Source organism: Buceros rhinoceros, unplaced genomic scaffold (assembly GCF_000710305.1).
Source record: "Buceros rhinoceros silvestris isolate BGI_N320 unplaced genomic scaffold, ASM71030v1 scaffold4867, whole genome shotgun sequence".
Classification (NCBI taxonomy): Eukaryota; Metazoa; Chordata; class Aves; order Bucerotiformes; family Bucerotidae; genus Buceros; species Buceros rhinoceros.
Window position 1 is genome coordinate 19054 of NW_010422659.1, and position 17587 is coordinate 36640.

General features: G+C 42.1%; 1 protein-coding gene across 1 annotated transcript in view; it reads left to right on the forward strand.

Moving 5' to 3' along the window:
* Window positions 1-2282: 2282 nt before the first annotated feature.
* ZNF462 (zinc finger protein 462) overlaps window positions 2283-17587 on the forward strand; it is a 51153-nt gene continuing 35848 nt past the window's right edge. Inside the window, exons 1-5 of the mRNA XM_010140112.1 lie at window positions 2283-2502; window positions 3105-8590; window positions 9469-9633; window positions 11440-11543; window positions 14664-14782. Of these exons, the coding sequence (XP_010138414.1) occupies window positions 2283-2502; window positions 3105-8590; window positions 9469-9633; window positions 11440-11543; window positions 14664-14782 (6094 nt within the window). The remainder of the gene's footprint in view (window positions 2503-3104; window positions 8591-9468; window positions 9634-11439; window positions 11544-14663; window positions 14783-17587) is intronic.

Below are 17587 nucleotides of genomic sequence, written 5' to 3' on the forward strand. Positions count from 1 at the left end.
CTGCCGCCCCCCCCCTCTTCCTTCTCCTGAGAGGCTCAGCTGTTGTAGGACAGCTTGGACCAGTGTCTTGATGCTGTAACGCTGTGTTTCTGGACTGAACCGTCCCATTTGTCATCCATGGGACCACGGGAACCAAGCCTAGGAGATGGTTGCAGGCAATCTGCTCAGGGAAAGAAGGTGCTCCTTGGGCAGTGCAGGGGAACAGCTGCGACATGATTGGGGGGGCAAGTCATGCAGGAGAAGGCAGATGTGTTCTGGGAATACTGTTTTTTCAAGCATCACCCAAGGAAGAGGAGAAAAAAAAAGGGGGGGGGGAAGGAAAAGCCTGGTGTGCTTGAGATGAAGCTGAGATAAGTGAAGCCATGTTGTGCACAGGCGAGAAGCTCTGAGCCTCTGAGCGCAGGAGTTGTCTGAGCTAAAATGGCTGCTCCCAAAGCTCAGAGGACTAGGGCAGCTTAGTGAGTCTTAAAGCTTCAGTGACGCAGGGGCTCATATCTCTTGAAAGTGTGATAAACACATTCAGCAGAGCTGTGGCTTGTTTGGCTGAGATGAAAGGACTAAGCTTGGGGGATGGGTAGTGAAAACTGGATGATCTGCTTTTCTGTGAAGTGCTCTAAATGCAGGAGTCGTCTGCTCCATGGAAAAATTTGTTTTCAGGTCTAATGGACTGTGCTAAAGGAGACGTGGGGTGGGGCTTCACTCACTGCTGTAATTTGATCCAGAGCAGATAGCAACCTCTTCCACACAATTTGGTCTGGTGCTTGCTCATAAAAGCTTGAGTATTTCGATTATTGTAACTTTGTTAGCTGAAAAGAAGCTGGTGCAGCGTTCATTTTCTTTATTGGTGGTGGGAGGGAGTGGGGAGAGAGAAAGGACACAGTGCAGCCTGCAGAGTAATGTAGGTAAATATGTGGAGAGCCTCTGTGCTCCGACTGTCCAGAATTTGACTTGCCAGAAGTTTATTTTAGCAGGCTATCAGAAGAAGCATTCTTTCATATAAAATCCTGTTGCAGTACCCTTTGTTGTTTCTGTGCCCTAGTGTTTTGGAGCTTTCTCCTCACTGTGGAAGTAGCTTCATGCTCCATGTACATAAACACATGGAATTTTCAGTGCTTGGGGCTGCCCTTGTGACTTGGACCTCTTAAATGCTCAGTTTATCATCCTTTCCCAGTGTAGCGCATGGAAGCTTAAAGAAGTAATTCCTGTACTAACATAGGAAGGTTGCTCTTTTGCGTAACTGCACAAGTACTGAACAAGGTAGGAGGGTCTAAGTCATTTGTCTTGTGTGTGCTTTGTGTCTCCTCTCTTTCGTAGTGGTTCGTAAACATACATCTCTCTGTTGCAGGATTAATTGGTCACAAGCTGAACTGCCATACTCCATGTTACTCTATCTTATGTTGCTTTGTACTTCAGTGCATGTAGGTCTTCAGGATAAATCAATGAAGTCCTGATGTGTCTGAGTCTTTGTAACTTCTATTTCCATCTGTTTTTCAGTATTCTTATTCCTGTTGCTCTCCTTGCCTTCTTCTACTCCTCTCTGTCCCCCAGACTGCTAATGCATAAAGGTCATGTCTCCAGAATAGACTAAAATGAAACTGTAAACATTTTAACAAAGAACAGAGGTGTCCGTACAAAGCCTGGTGGAAGTAGGGCAGAGTGAAGCATTATATCCTGGGTTCATGTAGCTGCATCTCACCTTGCAGTTATGTCTAGGTATTCCACCAACATCAGGGCTGATAGGTTGTTGAGAAGAAAGGCAAGTTTCTTCGTGGGAAGGCTTTTGATCTATGGCAGTGAATCAGGCAGGACTTGGCAACTTCCAGGGAGGTTAGAATGGGTCTGACAAAGACAGAAGGCACTGTCTTTTTCTGATTGTAGATTTCAGTGCTTGACTGGGAGTAATGTACTGTTTCTCCAGCATAAGGGTTGTAGTCTTTGAACAAGACAAAGTTATGAATGGCAGCCCTATCCTGTGTAATGGAAAAGCCAAGAGGACAAAGTCCATTGACTCAGTAGTCACTTGTCAGAAAGCTGACTGTAGAGTTGAGTCAGCAACTTGTGAACTATGTAGCTAGGACTTCATGTGAATCTGAACAGATGCCTCTTAATACGGTAAGCAAAGTTGAGTTTTACGACACAGTGTTTTCGGAATCTTTGGAAATGACAGTTATGATAAGCTTCGTATTTCCTATTTGCAGGATATATTACAGCGTATCTCTTTCTTCTCTCCTTCCCCTGTTTTTCTTGCAGAATTTTCTAATGTAAAAAATCACCCTTGAACCATGGAGGTGCTGCAGTGCGATGGCTGCGATTTTCGAGCTCCATCGTATGAAGACCTAAAAGCTCACATTCAGGATGTCCACACTGCTTTTCTGCAGCCAACTGATGTCTCTGAGGAAAGTCCTACCCAGCCAAGGTCTGGTTCCATGAATGCTAGCAACCAGACTGAGGTTGAATTTTCTTCTGTAAAGGATGAATTTACAATTGCAGATGAAATAGCAGGTAAATCTCAACTCTAAGATCTCAGCTCTACCCCTTTACTTTACATGTGGCTTATTTCAGCATGTTTTAGTTTCTCCTTTCAAAGTGATTTTAAAAACTTGCATAATCTTTATTGCTGTGTCAGCAAAGTAGATGTCTAGCTTCAGTCGTATTGGTTCTGACCACAGCTTTTTCTATAAACGCAAGCATGGAGGATGGTTTTATTTCCCAGCTGCTTTTCATGTAGTTCTTCATATTGCTTTCTGGGTTTCAGATTTTCATGATTGTTCTTTGCTACCATGAACCACTTCACAACCAGTAACGAAGTTGAAAATTTTGGTTAGTGTACTAGCTTTCTTTCTTCCCCAAGAATATTATTTTGAAAGTTATCTATAACAAAGTGCACACCACAGTCATATATACATAGAAATTGTGCATAACGGTCGTTTTTCTGACTATTGCCTGATATGCAGATCTCACAGTAAGTAAGAGAGGGAATCCTGGTGTGATTATTACCAATTCAGGATGGGATTGCATTCTTATGCATACAAGGGTGGGCGGAGAAAAAAGGCTCTTTATTTGATTTTTATTTATTTACATATACACCTTAATTCTCATTTTAGGGCAAAATGCAACAAGTCAGATGGGGACTGGAAGTTACTATAGCCAGAGCCAGACTTTCTATGGTCAACACATGGCTCCAAATCCTAAACCAACCAACAAGTTTTTCCAGTGCAAGTTCTGTGTGCGTTACTTCCGTTCCAAAAACCTCCTCATAGAGCACACACGCAAGGTTCATGGAGCACAGGCTGGGGGGAGCTCGGTGGGGCCAGCAACTACTAGTTCACTAAATTACAACATCATGATGTATGAAGGGTTTGGCAAAGTTTTCAGTTGCCAGTTCTGCACCTACAAGTCACCCAGGCGCGCGAGGATTATTAAGCATCAGAAAATGTATCACAAAAGCAACCTGAAAGAGAGTTCAACTCCTCCTACTCCTACTGCTGCTGCTGCTATGTCTGAATCAACGTCTGCTTCTGTGCCAGTGCAGGAACCCTGCAAGGAGCTGCCTGCAGAGGTGGTGGAACGGAGCATTTTGGAATCCATGGTCAAGCCTCTGACAAAGTCTAGGGGCAACTTTTGCTGTGAATGGTGCAGCTACCAGACACCTCGAAGAGAGCGCTGGTGTGACCACATGATGAAGAAGCACCGCAGCATGGTAAAAATACTGTCAAGCCTAAGACAGCAACAAGATGGAACTGGTGCACCTGATGTACAAAGTAAGAGTTCCCAGAATGCCTCTCCAAACTCTAATTATATCTCCATGAATACAACAGGACGTGAGATGTCGAACGCTAATGTCTCAAACTTCAGGAGCTCTATGGGTAATTCCCTTATCAGGCCTAACTCCTCTACATCTTCCAAGTTTTCTTCTGTGTCTTACCCTCAAATGAAGCCTAAGTCACCTCACAACTCTAGCATGGTTAATTTGTCTGACAGATCCCGCTACGGAATTGCTGATATGACAAATTCTTCTGCTGACCTGGAAACAAGCAGTATGCTAAATGACTCCAGCTCAGATGAAGAGCTAAATGAAATGGACAGCGAGAATGGCTTGAACTCCATGGATCACCAGACCTCAGGAATGTCTGCAGAGCAGCTGATGGGATCTGATGGCAACAAACTATTGGAAACAAAGGGAATTCCCTTTAGAAGGTATATGAACAGGTTCCAGTGTCCTTTTTGCCCTTTCCTGACAATGCACCGCCGAAGCATTTCCCGTCACATTGAGAACATCCACCTGTCTGGGAAGACAGCTGTGTACAAGTGTGATGAATGCCCTTTCACCTGCAAGAGTTCATTAAAGCTTGGTGCCCATAAGCAGTGTCACACAGGAACAACATCAGACTGGGACGCTATGAACTCTCAGACTGAAAGCATTGCCACTTCTTTGAATGACAGCACAGTGTCTTACGAGACTGGCAATATAAATGGCAGGAAGTCAGCTGGAATGATGGAACTGGTGCAGCCGCAACAGCAACAACAGCAGTCACCTCAGCCCCATTCACAGCACCCATATAAGTGCACAATGTGCAACTATTCCACCACGACTTTGAAAGGCCTCAGAGTTCATCAGCAGCACAAGCATTCATTCTGTGACAACTTGCCAAAATATGATGGACCACCATCAAACACACCACAAGAGAGTGAGGCAGATGCTCACCCCTCTGCCAGCACAGTGAAGAAGAGCCAGACCTCCATCCTTGGGCTCTCATCTAAAAATAACTTTGTTGCGAAAGCCCCTCGCAAGGTGTCAAATGACTTCCCTTTAGATCTCTCTCCAGTAAAAAAGAGAACTAGAATTGATGAAATAGCGAGCAACCTGCAGAGCAAAATCAACCAAAACAAACAGCAAGAGGATGCTGTGATTAACGTAGAGGATGATGAGGAAGAGGAGGAGGACAATGAGGTAGAGATAGAAGTCGAGTTAGACAGAGAAGAAGAGCAAACAGAACCAATGATAGATGTTTCCAGTTCTTATGCACCCCAGCAAATGTGGGGCAGAGAGGCTAGTGATTCCCAGAAGGAAACAAGCTTTAGAAGCATGCAGCATGACTACAATTCTACCAATGGAGCTGAGATTGAGCTCACTTTATCTGAAGACGAGGAAGACTACTACTCTTCTGTCAGCATGAAGGACCATCAGAGCCCTAATGCTTCTGTTTTGGGGAGCCAGTCAAACATGTATGGTACCGATCAGAACAATGAGAATTCAGAGTTTAATGACTCTGGTAGGCTTTATTATTGTAAACACTGCGATTTCAGCAACAAATCTGCCAGGAGTGTTAGCACCCACTACCAGCGAATGCATCCTTATATTAAATTCAGCTTTAGGTATATCCTGGATCCCAATGATCACAGTGCAGTGTACCGGTGTCTTGAGTGCTACATTGACTACACAAATTTTGAAGACCTGCAGCAGCATTATGGAGAGCATCATCCTGAAGCTATGAATGTACTGAACTTTGATCATTCTGATCTGATTTACCGCTGCCGCTTCTGCTCTTATACAAGCCCAAATGTTAGAAGCCTGATGCCACATTACCAAAGAATGCATCCCACAGTGAAAATAAACAATGCAATGATATTTTCAAGCTATGTTGTTGAGCAGCAAGAAGGACTGAACACAGAGTCTCAGACACTGAGAGAGATACTGAATTCTGCTCCAAAAACTATGGCAACCTCCACCCCCGTGGCCCGCGGGCCTGGTGTGCCAGCTGGTTTTAACAAAAGTGCCGCCAAGAGTTTTAGTCCTGAATGTGAAAATCAGAAGGAACCTTCAGTCAATAGTGTGGTTGTTTATGACTGTGATGTGTGTTCCTTTGCAAGCCCTAACATGCATTCAGTTCTGGTGCATTACCAGAAAAAGCACCCTGAAGAAAAAGCATCATATTTCAGAATTCAGAAGACCATGCGTGTAGTTTCAGTTGACAGGGGCTCTGCCCTGGCTCAGATGTCTTTTGAGTTGGGGACACCTGTCTCCCCAAAGTTGTCTAACTTGGCTTCTCAACCTCCACCTCCACCACCACCCCCAGACCTCGCTACTGAACTCTACTATTGCAAACACTGTTCATACAGCAACCGCTCAGTTGTTGGAGTTCTTGTCCACTACCAGAAAAGGCACCCAGAGATAAAGGTCACTGCCAAATATATCAGACAGGCACCCCCCACTGCAGCAATGATGAGGACTGGTGAGTTGCCACCTGGTATTCAGAGGCCGCCAGTGTCAATGCAGCAGTTGAGCCGGGGTGGGTCTGAGACCTCTGTGAATCCTCCGGAGAATGAAATGTTCTTCTGCCAACACTGTGATTATGGAAATCGGACCGTGAAAGGCGTGCTCATTCATTACCAAAAGAAGCATCGTGACTTCAAAGCTAATGCAGATGTGATTAGGCAGCATACAGCCACCATCAGAAGCCTTTGCGATCGCAGCCAGAAGAAATCAGCTGGCACCATGCCCACTCACACGTCCAGCACTGAGCGAGATAAGTCAAAGCTGAGAGCCCTCAAATGCAGACAGTGTAGCTACACGTCACCTTACTTCTATGCATTGAGGAAGCATATTAAGAAAGACCACCCAAATCTGAAAGCCACAGTCACATCCATTCTGAGATGGGCATTTTTGGATGGCTTGATAGAAGCTGGTTATCACTGTGAATGGTGCATTTATTCACACACAGAGCCAAGTGGTTTGCTTGTGCATTACCAAAGGAGACATCCCGAGCATTATGTTGATTATACGTATATGGCAACTAAGCTCTGGGCAGGTCCTGATCCTTCCCCTCCTGCCCTAGTGATGCCAACAGAGATAAAGTCCTATAAATGCAGAGATTGCATTTTTGAAGCATCTTCCATTTGGGATATTACTAATCACTACCAAGCATTTCATCCTTGGGCCATGAATGGAGATGAATCTGTGTTGTTAGATATCATTAAGGAAAAAGATGCTGCTGAGAAATCTATCCCACAGTCTGATGAAGCTGGGACCAGGATGGATTCTGAAGACCAGATAACTTCACAGATGGATCAAGATGCAGAGTGTGCAGAGGATCCCAGCCTTTCCCAGGAAAAAACTGTCCAGCTGGCTTCTGCAAACCCTGCCATCTCCTCCACTCCGTATCAGTGTACAGTTTGCCAGTCTGAGTACAATAACTTGCATGGCCTCCTGACACATTACGGCAAAAAGCATCCTGGCATGAAAGTGAAAGCTGCAGACTTTGCTCAGGATATAGACATTAACCCAGGAGCTGTGTATAAATGCAGACATTGCCCATACATTAATACACGTATTCATGGCGTTCTCACACACTACCAGAAACGGCACCCATCAGTAAAGGTCACTGCTGAAGACTTTGTGCATGATGTGGAGCAGTCAAATGATATTGCTCAGAATGACGTGGAAGACACAAGTAGGATTTTCAAGCAAGGCTATGGTGCTTATCGATGCAAACTCTGCCCTTACACCCATGGAACACTTGAGAAGCTGAAAATTCACTATGAAAAATACCACAATCAACCAGAATTTGATGTTTTTGCTCAGTCACCCCCAAAAGTGTCTGCCTCAATGGAGCCAGACATGGTGACTGAAATTAAGGCCTCCCCAGAAATTGCTGCTGAGGATGTTGGAGAAATGTCTATGACAGCACCTCATTTCTCTAGTTCTCATTTAGTCTCTCACACAGTTTTCCGGTGTCAGCTCTGCAAATACTTCTGTTCCACTCGAAAGGGGATAGCTAGGCACTACCGCATCAAACATAACAATGTCCGGGCACAGCCAGAGGGCAAGAACAATCTCTTCAAATGTGCTTTGTGCTCATACACCAACCCTATCCGCAAAGGGCTTGCGGCACACTACCAGAAAAGGCATGACATTGATGCTTACTACACTCACTGCTTAGCAGCCTCCAGGACGGTAAGCGACAAACCAAATAAAGTGATCATTCCATCTCCTCCCAAGGATGACTCTCCTCAGTTAAGTGAGGAGCTGAGGAGGGCTGTAGAGAAGAAGAAATGCTCGCTTTGTTCCTTCCAGTCCTTCAGCAAAAAGGGTATTGTGTCCCACTACATGAAACGTCACCCTGGTGTTTTCCCTAAGAAGCAGCATGCGAGCAAGCTGGGGGGTTACTTCACTGCTGTGTATGCTGATGAGCATGAAAAGCCAACTCCAGCTGAGGAGAGGAATGACTTTGAAAAGCCTGAGGTGGAGACTGAGGGTCAGGAAATTGAGTGGCTTCCCTTCAGGTGCATAAAATGTTTCAAGCTGTCCTTCAGCACAGCAGAGCTGCTGTGCATGCATTACACTGACCACCACAGCAAAGACTTGAAGAGGGACTTTACCATACTGGGAAGCGGTACCCGCTCTCAGAACCCTGTCTACCAGTGCAAGCACTGTGATACTAAATTGCATAGCACGGCAGAGCTGACTGCACACTTGAATGGTCACAACGAAGAATTCCAGAAGCGTGCCAAACGTCAGGAGAGGAGGAAGCAGCTTTTGAGCAAGCAGAAATATGCAGATGGTGCTTTTGCAGATTTCAAACAAGAGAGGGTAAGGATTTGTGTGTCTGGTCTCTTTCCTTGCTCCCTGCCAGGGAGCCCACTAAATGCCCACTTGCATGTTCTCTTTGACAGCCAAATGACCACAGGCTAGGGAATGACTCAGCGTGCCAGTGAGCTCCATAAGTCTATTACACTATTCTGTTTTAATTTCCTCATCCATCCTCCACATCTCCCTAGGTTCTGTAGGAAGCCCTGCTCCTTCCTTCTGCTTTCTTCAGTATTTTATCTTCTTTCCTTCCTCCCACCCTTCTGGAAGGCCATCTGTATCTGACAGTTCCTTGTTCTTTTGTTGCAAGGCTGCCACGTACTTTGTTGCAGATTCTTTACAAAATGTGCCATCCCTCTCTTCAGTGTACCTCTGAATAACACATCAGATTCCTTCTCAACCTTTTCTCTCTGTCTCAGTACTTTCTCTGATTAAGCACTCAGTATTAACATGACATGAATCTATCTGGTGACTGAAGCTTTGGGCAAGTGCCTCAGAAGCAGAAGACCAAATTGTGCTCCTTTTCTTGCCCACTTACCCCCTTCCTTCTGCCTCAGTTTGAAATATATTGCTGTGGAAAACCTCCACACAGCTGTTGGGGAAGTCGTGGTGTCATGGAGGAGCACAGTTTCAAGGCAAACTGAATGGCCTTCTAGAGGACCACTGTTCTGTAGATAATGGAGGTTTCTGCAGATACTGAAGATCTGAAGCATCCTGCTCAGATGTCTTGTCTACTTATTCTGGAGGCATTAACAGATGTCAACAAAAATCGACCTTGTAGTTCAAGTGTAATTTCTCTTCAGGTGTAAAATCTGATCTGTGTTGCTAAAAATGAGATAACAAAGCACCTCTCAGTGATTTATGCTTGTATGCTCAAACAGGCTTTTGGACACTTGGAGGATGTTTCAAAACTTAAGGAGAGGAAGGTTGTTGGCTACAAATGCAAATTCTGCGTGGAAGTTCATCCAACACTTCGAGCCATCTGTAATCATCTTCGCAAGCATGTCCAGTATGGGAATGTCTCTTCTGTGTCAGCTACAGTAAAGGTAAGAATCTAAAAAGGTGACTGAAGGCAACTGCAACTTCTTGGATTGTTTAAAATAAAGGACTCATTGAAAACCTATGGAGGGCTCTTGTGAAGTTGAATGGGTCTTGAACTGGTTATTCCAGTTCAGCATGATGTTTTAATCTAACATTAAGTTTCTGAAGTGCATTTGGTTTGTTTTAAGATGTTTTAACTTTTTTCCACTCTAGATCCAGGGACACGAAGACTATTTAATTCTCATTTCTTCTAGCCACAAAGGAGTTGATGTCGTGGATGACCGAAAGACTTGGTTTATGAACAGGAGGCTTTCTCTCAGCTATTCTGGGCTACTTTTCTGCGTAGTTAAATCCTAGAAGAGCTGCTTGTTTTCTTTCTCTTCATCTTTTTTTTTTTTTTTTTTTTTTTTTTTTTTTAAGAAAAGGAAGTGTGCACGTGCAAATGTGCGAAGTTGCTTGTGGCACACATTTTCATGTGAAATTTGCACACTGGCTCCAAACAAAACATTCAGTGGCCAGCTGAGACAGTGGTCCCCTTCAGGTGATTAGGTGTAAACGTGTTGTTCCTTTCTCTCCTGTGAAAGGCGATGTCTTCTGGGACATCTCCAAGGATAAGCCATGCTCCACAGCTTAATTTCCAGTATAGCAGCAGGGGTAGTGAAAGTACACAAAGGCTATGTGAACTAGCTGTGTATTCCTTCTCATGCAGCAGTGACCTCTTGGCAAAGACATCTGCTGCTTAAGGGTGCTTCTTTTGTGACATTGTTTGGTGCGTGTGAGGAAAGCGAGTCCTTCGTAGCCTAACTTATGCTACCTGAGAGAGCTTTCATTGCCCTACTGGTGACCTTCCTTTTCCTTACCTGGTACTACAGACAGATTCAGGTGCTTCCCTCCTAACAGACCATTTTCTTTCCTTTTTGCTTCTCAAGTGAAGTTCATGTAGGGTCAATGCTTTCTTTTGAGTAAATAAAAATTTTGCAACAGGAACAAAAGCTGAAATCCATGGCCAGAAGAATGTGATGGAAATACTCTTATCAGTTATTACAGTTGCTGCAAAAATGCATGCTCTTGTTAGAAGAGGGAAAGGAAAGGAAGGTTAGGAAAGAGAATTTTTTAAAAAAAGGACTTTGTTTTTTATTTTTAAAGAGGATTCTAGGGTTATAAAGTACTGGCTTCTTTCTTCTGTATTTGACGCTGATGAACAAAGTCTACTGTAGAGTAGACTACTATGTTAGTGTGCAGAGTAGCTACACCATAAACTAGAGCAAAATAAACTAAAATGAACTTGCTCTATACCCTGTTAATCTTTAACTGATCATTTAGAAGATTCATATCAAGACTCTTCCAAGATAGTTAATTCAGTTTTTTGTCTTTTGCATTAGCTGACGCAAATTCGATCAAGGAGTGAGATTCTTTCTTTACATAGGCATGTATGTATAGTAATTACTTTTTTTTTCCTCACAGGAGTAGGTAATTTTTTTCAGAAAGCCATTGATGTGGAGTTTGAATAGGCATGAGGAGTGTAGGGATGTGGAGTTTGTGTAGAAGTACAGTGCAGGCATAATAATGAACACATGGGAAAGTCTGAGGGGCAGAAGGGAGAGAGAATTGATGGCTTTGGGGGGGTATGTGTTTTTTAGCAGGAAGCTGAAGATCCTTCAAACACAACTTTGATGGAGGGTTTTGAGGGAGCCAAAGACCCTGGCATTGTGGAATTTACAGAAGCTGAATCTGGAGCATCCTTGGAAGATGAAACCAGGCCTGGGGGCTACCACTGCAGCCAGTGTGATCGGGTTTTGATGTCTATGCAGGGTCTGCGATCTCACGAGAGGAGTCACTTGGCTCTGGCCATGTTTACCCGGGAAGACAAGTACAGCTGCCAGTATTGCTCCTTTGTCTCTGCTTTCAGGCACAAGTAAGTTGTGGCTTTTATTTTTGTTTCAAAAGAAGCACAAACTAGCAGTACTGTTTTGTAGGCTGACATTGAAGAAGAGCACATTCAACTTGATCTTGAACAACATTTTTCGTCAGCATTTAGGTTTTTTCCATTATGCAAAGTTTTTGGCTGTTATGAGTGGCTATTTATAAAAGGTTGCATTTTTATATATTTCTTGAATTTATTTAAGCCCGTTTTGTGTGTGTAGGGGAAAAGCACCCAAGCAAAAGAATAAAACTCTCTCAGTAGGCAAACAGTGAAGCCCACTACTGCTGCAACCTTGTCAAATGCATGAGACTTAACAAGTCAAGAAGAGGAAAGAAAAATATTTTTCTTGTTAATATTTCATTTATAAGGAACTATTGCTGCATATAACTACCTTGTTTATAATTACTACAACTATTTGTTGATTGAGCTTTCATTTCTCATGTTAAATAACTGTTATAAACTTACCTTAAAATTAGATTTTGGTTTTTTCTTTCCTTAGTTATGGTATGCAATTTCATTCTACATATATTTCAAGTTCACATCAATGTAGTATACTAGTGACTTCCTAAGCCTGTTTCCTTGTCTGATGTAGCATATGAAAAATACACAGTCATCAGTAATGTATGAGTTGTTTCCCAAAGCTTGACTTTCTTTGCCTTAAGCTGGGTGGTTTTTTAAATTATTTTAATTGTAATCATATCAATATGATATGCTCCCCAAAAACGGGTTTTATGCGATGTTTTCCACTGTCATCTTGGACTGACTCACAGGTGCATGTTTTCTTTTAATTTCTGAGCTCAGAGTGGCTTATTTACTGTTTTAACAAAAGAAGAGATCCAGATGCTCAGTTGATGTAGGCATTCATAGCACCGTCAGTAGTGCTCTTAAATTTGGTGAAGTCACTGTTTTGTGATCAAATGCATGTGGGAGAAAAAGCATGATAAAAAGCAATTTTTTAGCTTCTTATGTTAAAAAGCAAGATTTCTGCTAGCGTCACAGAGCTGCAAATTGATGCCACAATTTGGTCTGCTGAAAAGGTCCGTGGGATTGAGCAGCCAACAGTAAAAAAGCAACTGGGGGAAGGAAGGGTACTACTGGGGATTTCCCACTCTGCTTTGGCAAGGCTGACAGAGAGAGATGCCTCTATCTGCCATAGCTTACAGGACCTGCTATTTGTCTAGTAAACTGGTTTGCATCCAAAATCAAACCTACATTGAGTTAGGTCTCTAGTCAGTCTGTCCCTGCCTAGGAAGTGAATAAAGTCATGTCCTGCAAGTGGAAGGACAGGTAAGTCTGAAAGTAGTGGATGGCAGGGAAGAACTCTACAGCTAACACTGTAATAGGTGTTGTCACTGTTGTTGAAGTTGTCTGCTTCATATTTTATTTCTGTTTCTAATGCAATTACTCTCTTGGGAGAGAAAGCCTGTGAAAGAAACTAAACTGAATGTTTAAACAGCCTACTGTTCTCCCCAGTCGACCAAAACTTAAAAACGTGCCTTTGGAAGAATTTTGCTGACAGTGTAGTTGTGGATATAGTTCTATTTATTACTGTGTAGAATATCTTAAGGTACATATTTAGAATAGCTTGATATGTGTTATTTACATCTTTGGCAGTCTTCTTTAATTGTTAAGTAAGCTCATTTCCTGTCAGCTATTTAGAACAAATTTTGTTTTATGAAGCATTAACTGCAAGTGTTCAATACCTTATTCATTTAGGAGACTATTTTCCTCATTTATCTGGAAAAACTGTGCATTTTATCTTGCCTCAAACTCCATCCTGGATTTCTGTTAAATTGTATTTGTATGAGGGGGCCCTGAAAGGAGACATGAGTTCACTTTTTTTTTTTCTGCCATCAGATCTTTGAATATACAGACTTCAGTGTTAGCTGTCATAAACTGGGATTTTCTGGCTCAAGCTCTTGTCATCGTGGGGCTAAAGATCCCATGACAATCTTGTGTAGTGTAAGAGGGCTGGAACAACTACCATTTATCTATGTGTTGATATTCAGTAAAAAAAAGAACAGGACAATTTAGGAAAAATAAGAGGAAGTATCCCTGAAATGCATCTAGAATTAAGGTGGCAGGTGAGAGGTAGTTTTCATAAATTGCCACTCCTCCAGTGTGCTGTATCTGTTGTTGATGACTGAAACTAAGACTAGATCACAAAGCATCAATGTGTCCAAAGAAGAGGCTGTACGGGAGATGTTTACAACCCGAGCTGAAACTACCTGCCTGCCACCTGGAAACTGTGAATTCATGGTTATCAGCCGCAGCATAGGAAGTGCCGAGCTCTGAAAGTCTTAATCAGATAGAATGAATTTGATCTTCTCTTAGAAAGTCAAATGTGGAAAACATCCTTCTTTCCCTTCCAAACTTTACTGAGCTGTTAGAAGAAACTGTGGAGAGAGAGCAGGTTCTGATCATCCCCCAGTATTCGGGCTGCCAGTAGCTTCAAGTTCCCCTGAAGAAAGTAGAGGATGGTCTTCAACAGCCCTTCTTCTCTTGTTGAGCTTCATGCAGAATCTCCCACACTTCTGAAATTGCTGCCTTTTAATCCTGGAACTCATCAACTGCAGCCTGCTGGCACCTTCCCCAGAGCAGGATCTCTAATCTGCTTTTGCTGCTGTAACCAAAAGAAGGCTTCCTCAGTAAAGCTGGTCAAAAATCCTCCCCCCCTCCCCCCTTGTTTTTTTTTTTACCCCTTCATCAACAGGACAAAAGATGGCATATTTTCACAAAAATGTTTGCCAGGAGAAAAATTCAGTAATAGTAATTTTAGTGTTCTTGTCTTGTATCTTGTTTCTTTAACTGGTCCTTTAAGTCTGGATCAGGCATAATTTAATCCATACTAATCTTGCCCTATACATTTATTTAAGTGGCTTGCTTTCTGCATAACAGAGCTGGTGTCAGCTCTGTTCCTTGTCCTCAGATCAGAATCTACTTTATTCTGTAAGGAGACCTACTGAATTTTAAGAAAGTATAAGAAAGGATAGTTGAGCCTGATCTGCCTCATATTTAATTTGTTGTTATTGTTAAGTGCTTTGCATCTGAAGGAATAGTTGAAATGATTTACTGTTTTGTGTTTCCCTTTTCTGTCTTTCTTTTTTCAAGCCTGGATCGTCATATGCAGACCCATCATGGACACCATAAGCCGTTCCGTTGCAAACTGTGCCCATTCAAGTCCTCTTACAACAGTCGCCTGAAAACCCATATACTCAAGGCTCATGCTGGTAAGTTTTCTCTCTCACTTTTGCAGTGCAGCAGATGACATGGCCGGTGTGTTCTTGTTCCTGTTCGGAGATGCTGGCTTGAACCACGTGTTTTGTCATCAAATTTGGGTAAGATTTTCAAAAGCAAGTCAGGATTGGCCAGCCTATGCACCTGTTGTTATCAGTGAGAGTTTGGATCATGTTTTTTGAAAGGACATGAGTTTAACACAGTGATGAGTACTTCAAAAACTTTCCTTTTCTTCTGTTTTGTATGAAGGACTTTTTTTCTTACTATTTCTACTTGTTTCCAAGAGAATTTAATCAGTTTGGTCACACCATCTGTGTCTTAATGGAGTGGTAGTGAGCTTTGCTCTGCTGTGTTTGTATTTATGTATTTATGTGCTTTAGATGACTCTGGGAAAAAGCTTGTGGATTGCACCTTGGTTTTGGTATACTGTTACACTGGCTTTCATACTAAAGCCAAACACTACAAACTTTAGGAGACAAGTCTGTGTGCAGTGGACTAAGAATGGCATGATTCCATCATACATGGACATTTGTCTTGCAAATCTCTGCGTTGCAGTACAGAATCCATATAAGCAAGGAAATAGACATGCTTCTGATGAACAGGAATTGGGAAGACAATGTGTCATACAGGATAGGTCACCTCAAGCATTGCGCCTTGGATTGCTAAAAAATCCAAGTCTCAGAATTTCCTCATCTTTATTCTTTGGTCCTAGACTCTTGGCACCATTACACAACGTGCATTGAAAGATTATCAGAAGATTGGAGTCAAAAACCACTGGCTCCATCGGTTACAGTTGCATCTTTGTGGTTAAAAGGACAAAAAAATCAGCCCTCAAACCACAGTCCAAACATGTACTCTGATGCAAATAACAGAATATTGACCAATCTAAAATTTAAACTGCAAAATAGCCCAGCCATTAAAAATTTGCAAGTAGAAACTCCTGGAACAGATGACAAAAAGGCTAGAAGTGTCTTCCTTCCTTTATTGTTTGTTTACATTATGTCTTATATTCAGATTGGGGTGGAGGAGAAAGATGGGAAAATGGGGAGGATAGGAAGGAGAAATTTATAGCTGTCTGCTGATCAAAAAAAAAAAAAGATAATTGTTACCATTGAGTCAAAGGCACTTTCATCTACAAAAGTGTAGGAGGAATTGATGGTTGCTTGTGCTTTTGTTTCCTTTATTGATTTTGGATATCATAGAGCTTGTGCCAGGATGCTTTTCTGTACTTGGATAGGTATTGTGGATTAGCTAACTTTTTGTAAACTTCCTGTTTTATGGGACCATGGCATTGTGCCCCATCTATGAAATCCAACTGTATGCAGCAGTTCCAGTTTACAGAGTCCCATATCCTGTATGGAGATGACATGGTTCTTTATTTTTGCCAATCATAAAAAAAATGGAGGTTTATGCTATTGTATGGTTGGGCTACTTTGTGTTACCTTGTTTGAACTTGTCAGATTTTTAGAGACAAAGTTAGCATGCAACTAATAATTACTTCACAATCCTCTTCATGTAAGCCATTGATTTATTTTTTATGAATTTATGCTCTTGAACTCGATTATTGGGTAATTCTTGAAGGACCATGTTTTGTATCATGCAAGAACACAAATTCATGGTAGCCTAGATAGTGCTTGTATAACAGGGTTTCCAAAGGCTTATGATCTGTTTCTGCCTCAATCCATTTCTACCAAGTGGATATTCACATCACAGACAGATTGTGTGTATGTTTTTCAGTCAGAGCTTTGCTTTGTTGTGTTTTGAATCAATCCTTCAGAAGTATATACTACTGAATACACACATGAAGACTTTTCCTTAGACTCCCCAGTTTTTCAATGCAAAGGTTCTCTGAACCTCTCTTTTGTTGTCTTTTTTTTTTTTTTTTGTCTCTTGTCGATCATTATCACTTTATTTGGAAGTGAAAACTTCAGTCCTGAATTTTTCTGAAGTTTCCTGGAGATCTTTAAAATTCAGTAAAATTTAGCAAAATCCTGAAGTCTTTTACTCAGTCTACCTTTCTGCCTCATTTTCTGGGGATAGTGGAATACCAAATGCATTCTTTCCTAACAGCTGTTACCAGTCAGTATTTCTGGCATTTGTTTTTTATCTGGAATGTGCCATCTCTTTTGGCACATGTAAAACTACAGTTTACAGCAACTCAGAATGGGCTGTCCATTGTTTCCATGTCAACTTTTTCACCTGTTCTTTTTTCTTTGGCTTATGTTTTTTGAGGGGACCTTTGTTAGCATTTCCTAGTGTCCTTGCTTCGTTGATAAGGACACAGATGTGCTGCGTGCACAAATGGATAACTGTAAGATAGAGTATTGGCTCTGCTTAGTTTCTGTGTAATCTGGAACATAATGCTTTGAGTACATACAACGTGTTGGGACTCTCTACATAAACTTTCAGATTTATTTATTTATTTGTATGTGTATTAATATAACCGCTTTATGAAGTGCAAAACTAGCAGTCAAAAAAGAGCAGAAGGCTTCTGTTAAGCCAAACCGTAGCTTTCCCTCTGCAATCAAGCATCCTTTCATGCTGATGTCCACCTAAACTATTATGGCAGTGTATTGGGTATATTAACTAGTTGTTTCTAGACTTCTTAACATGTAATCGTCCTCTGCTTGCTTTAATGTCTTGTGGTGCTTTTAAGTTAACAGTTGGTTGATGCCTACTGTCGTCCAGGAATCTCTTACACTGACAAACCATGAAGGTCTATTATCTCACTGGTATCTTGTACATTGGAGTTTCCTTTGTCCCGATCCATCGAGCAACTTTTGTATGCACTATACAAA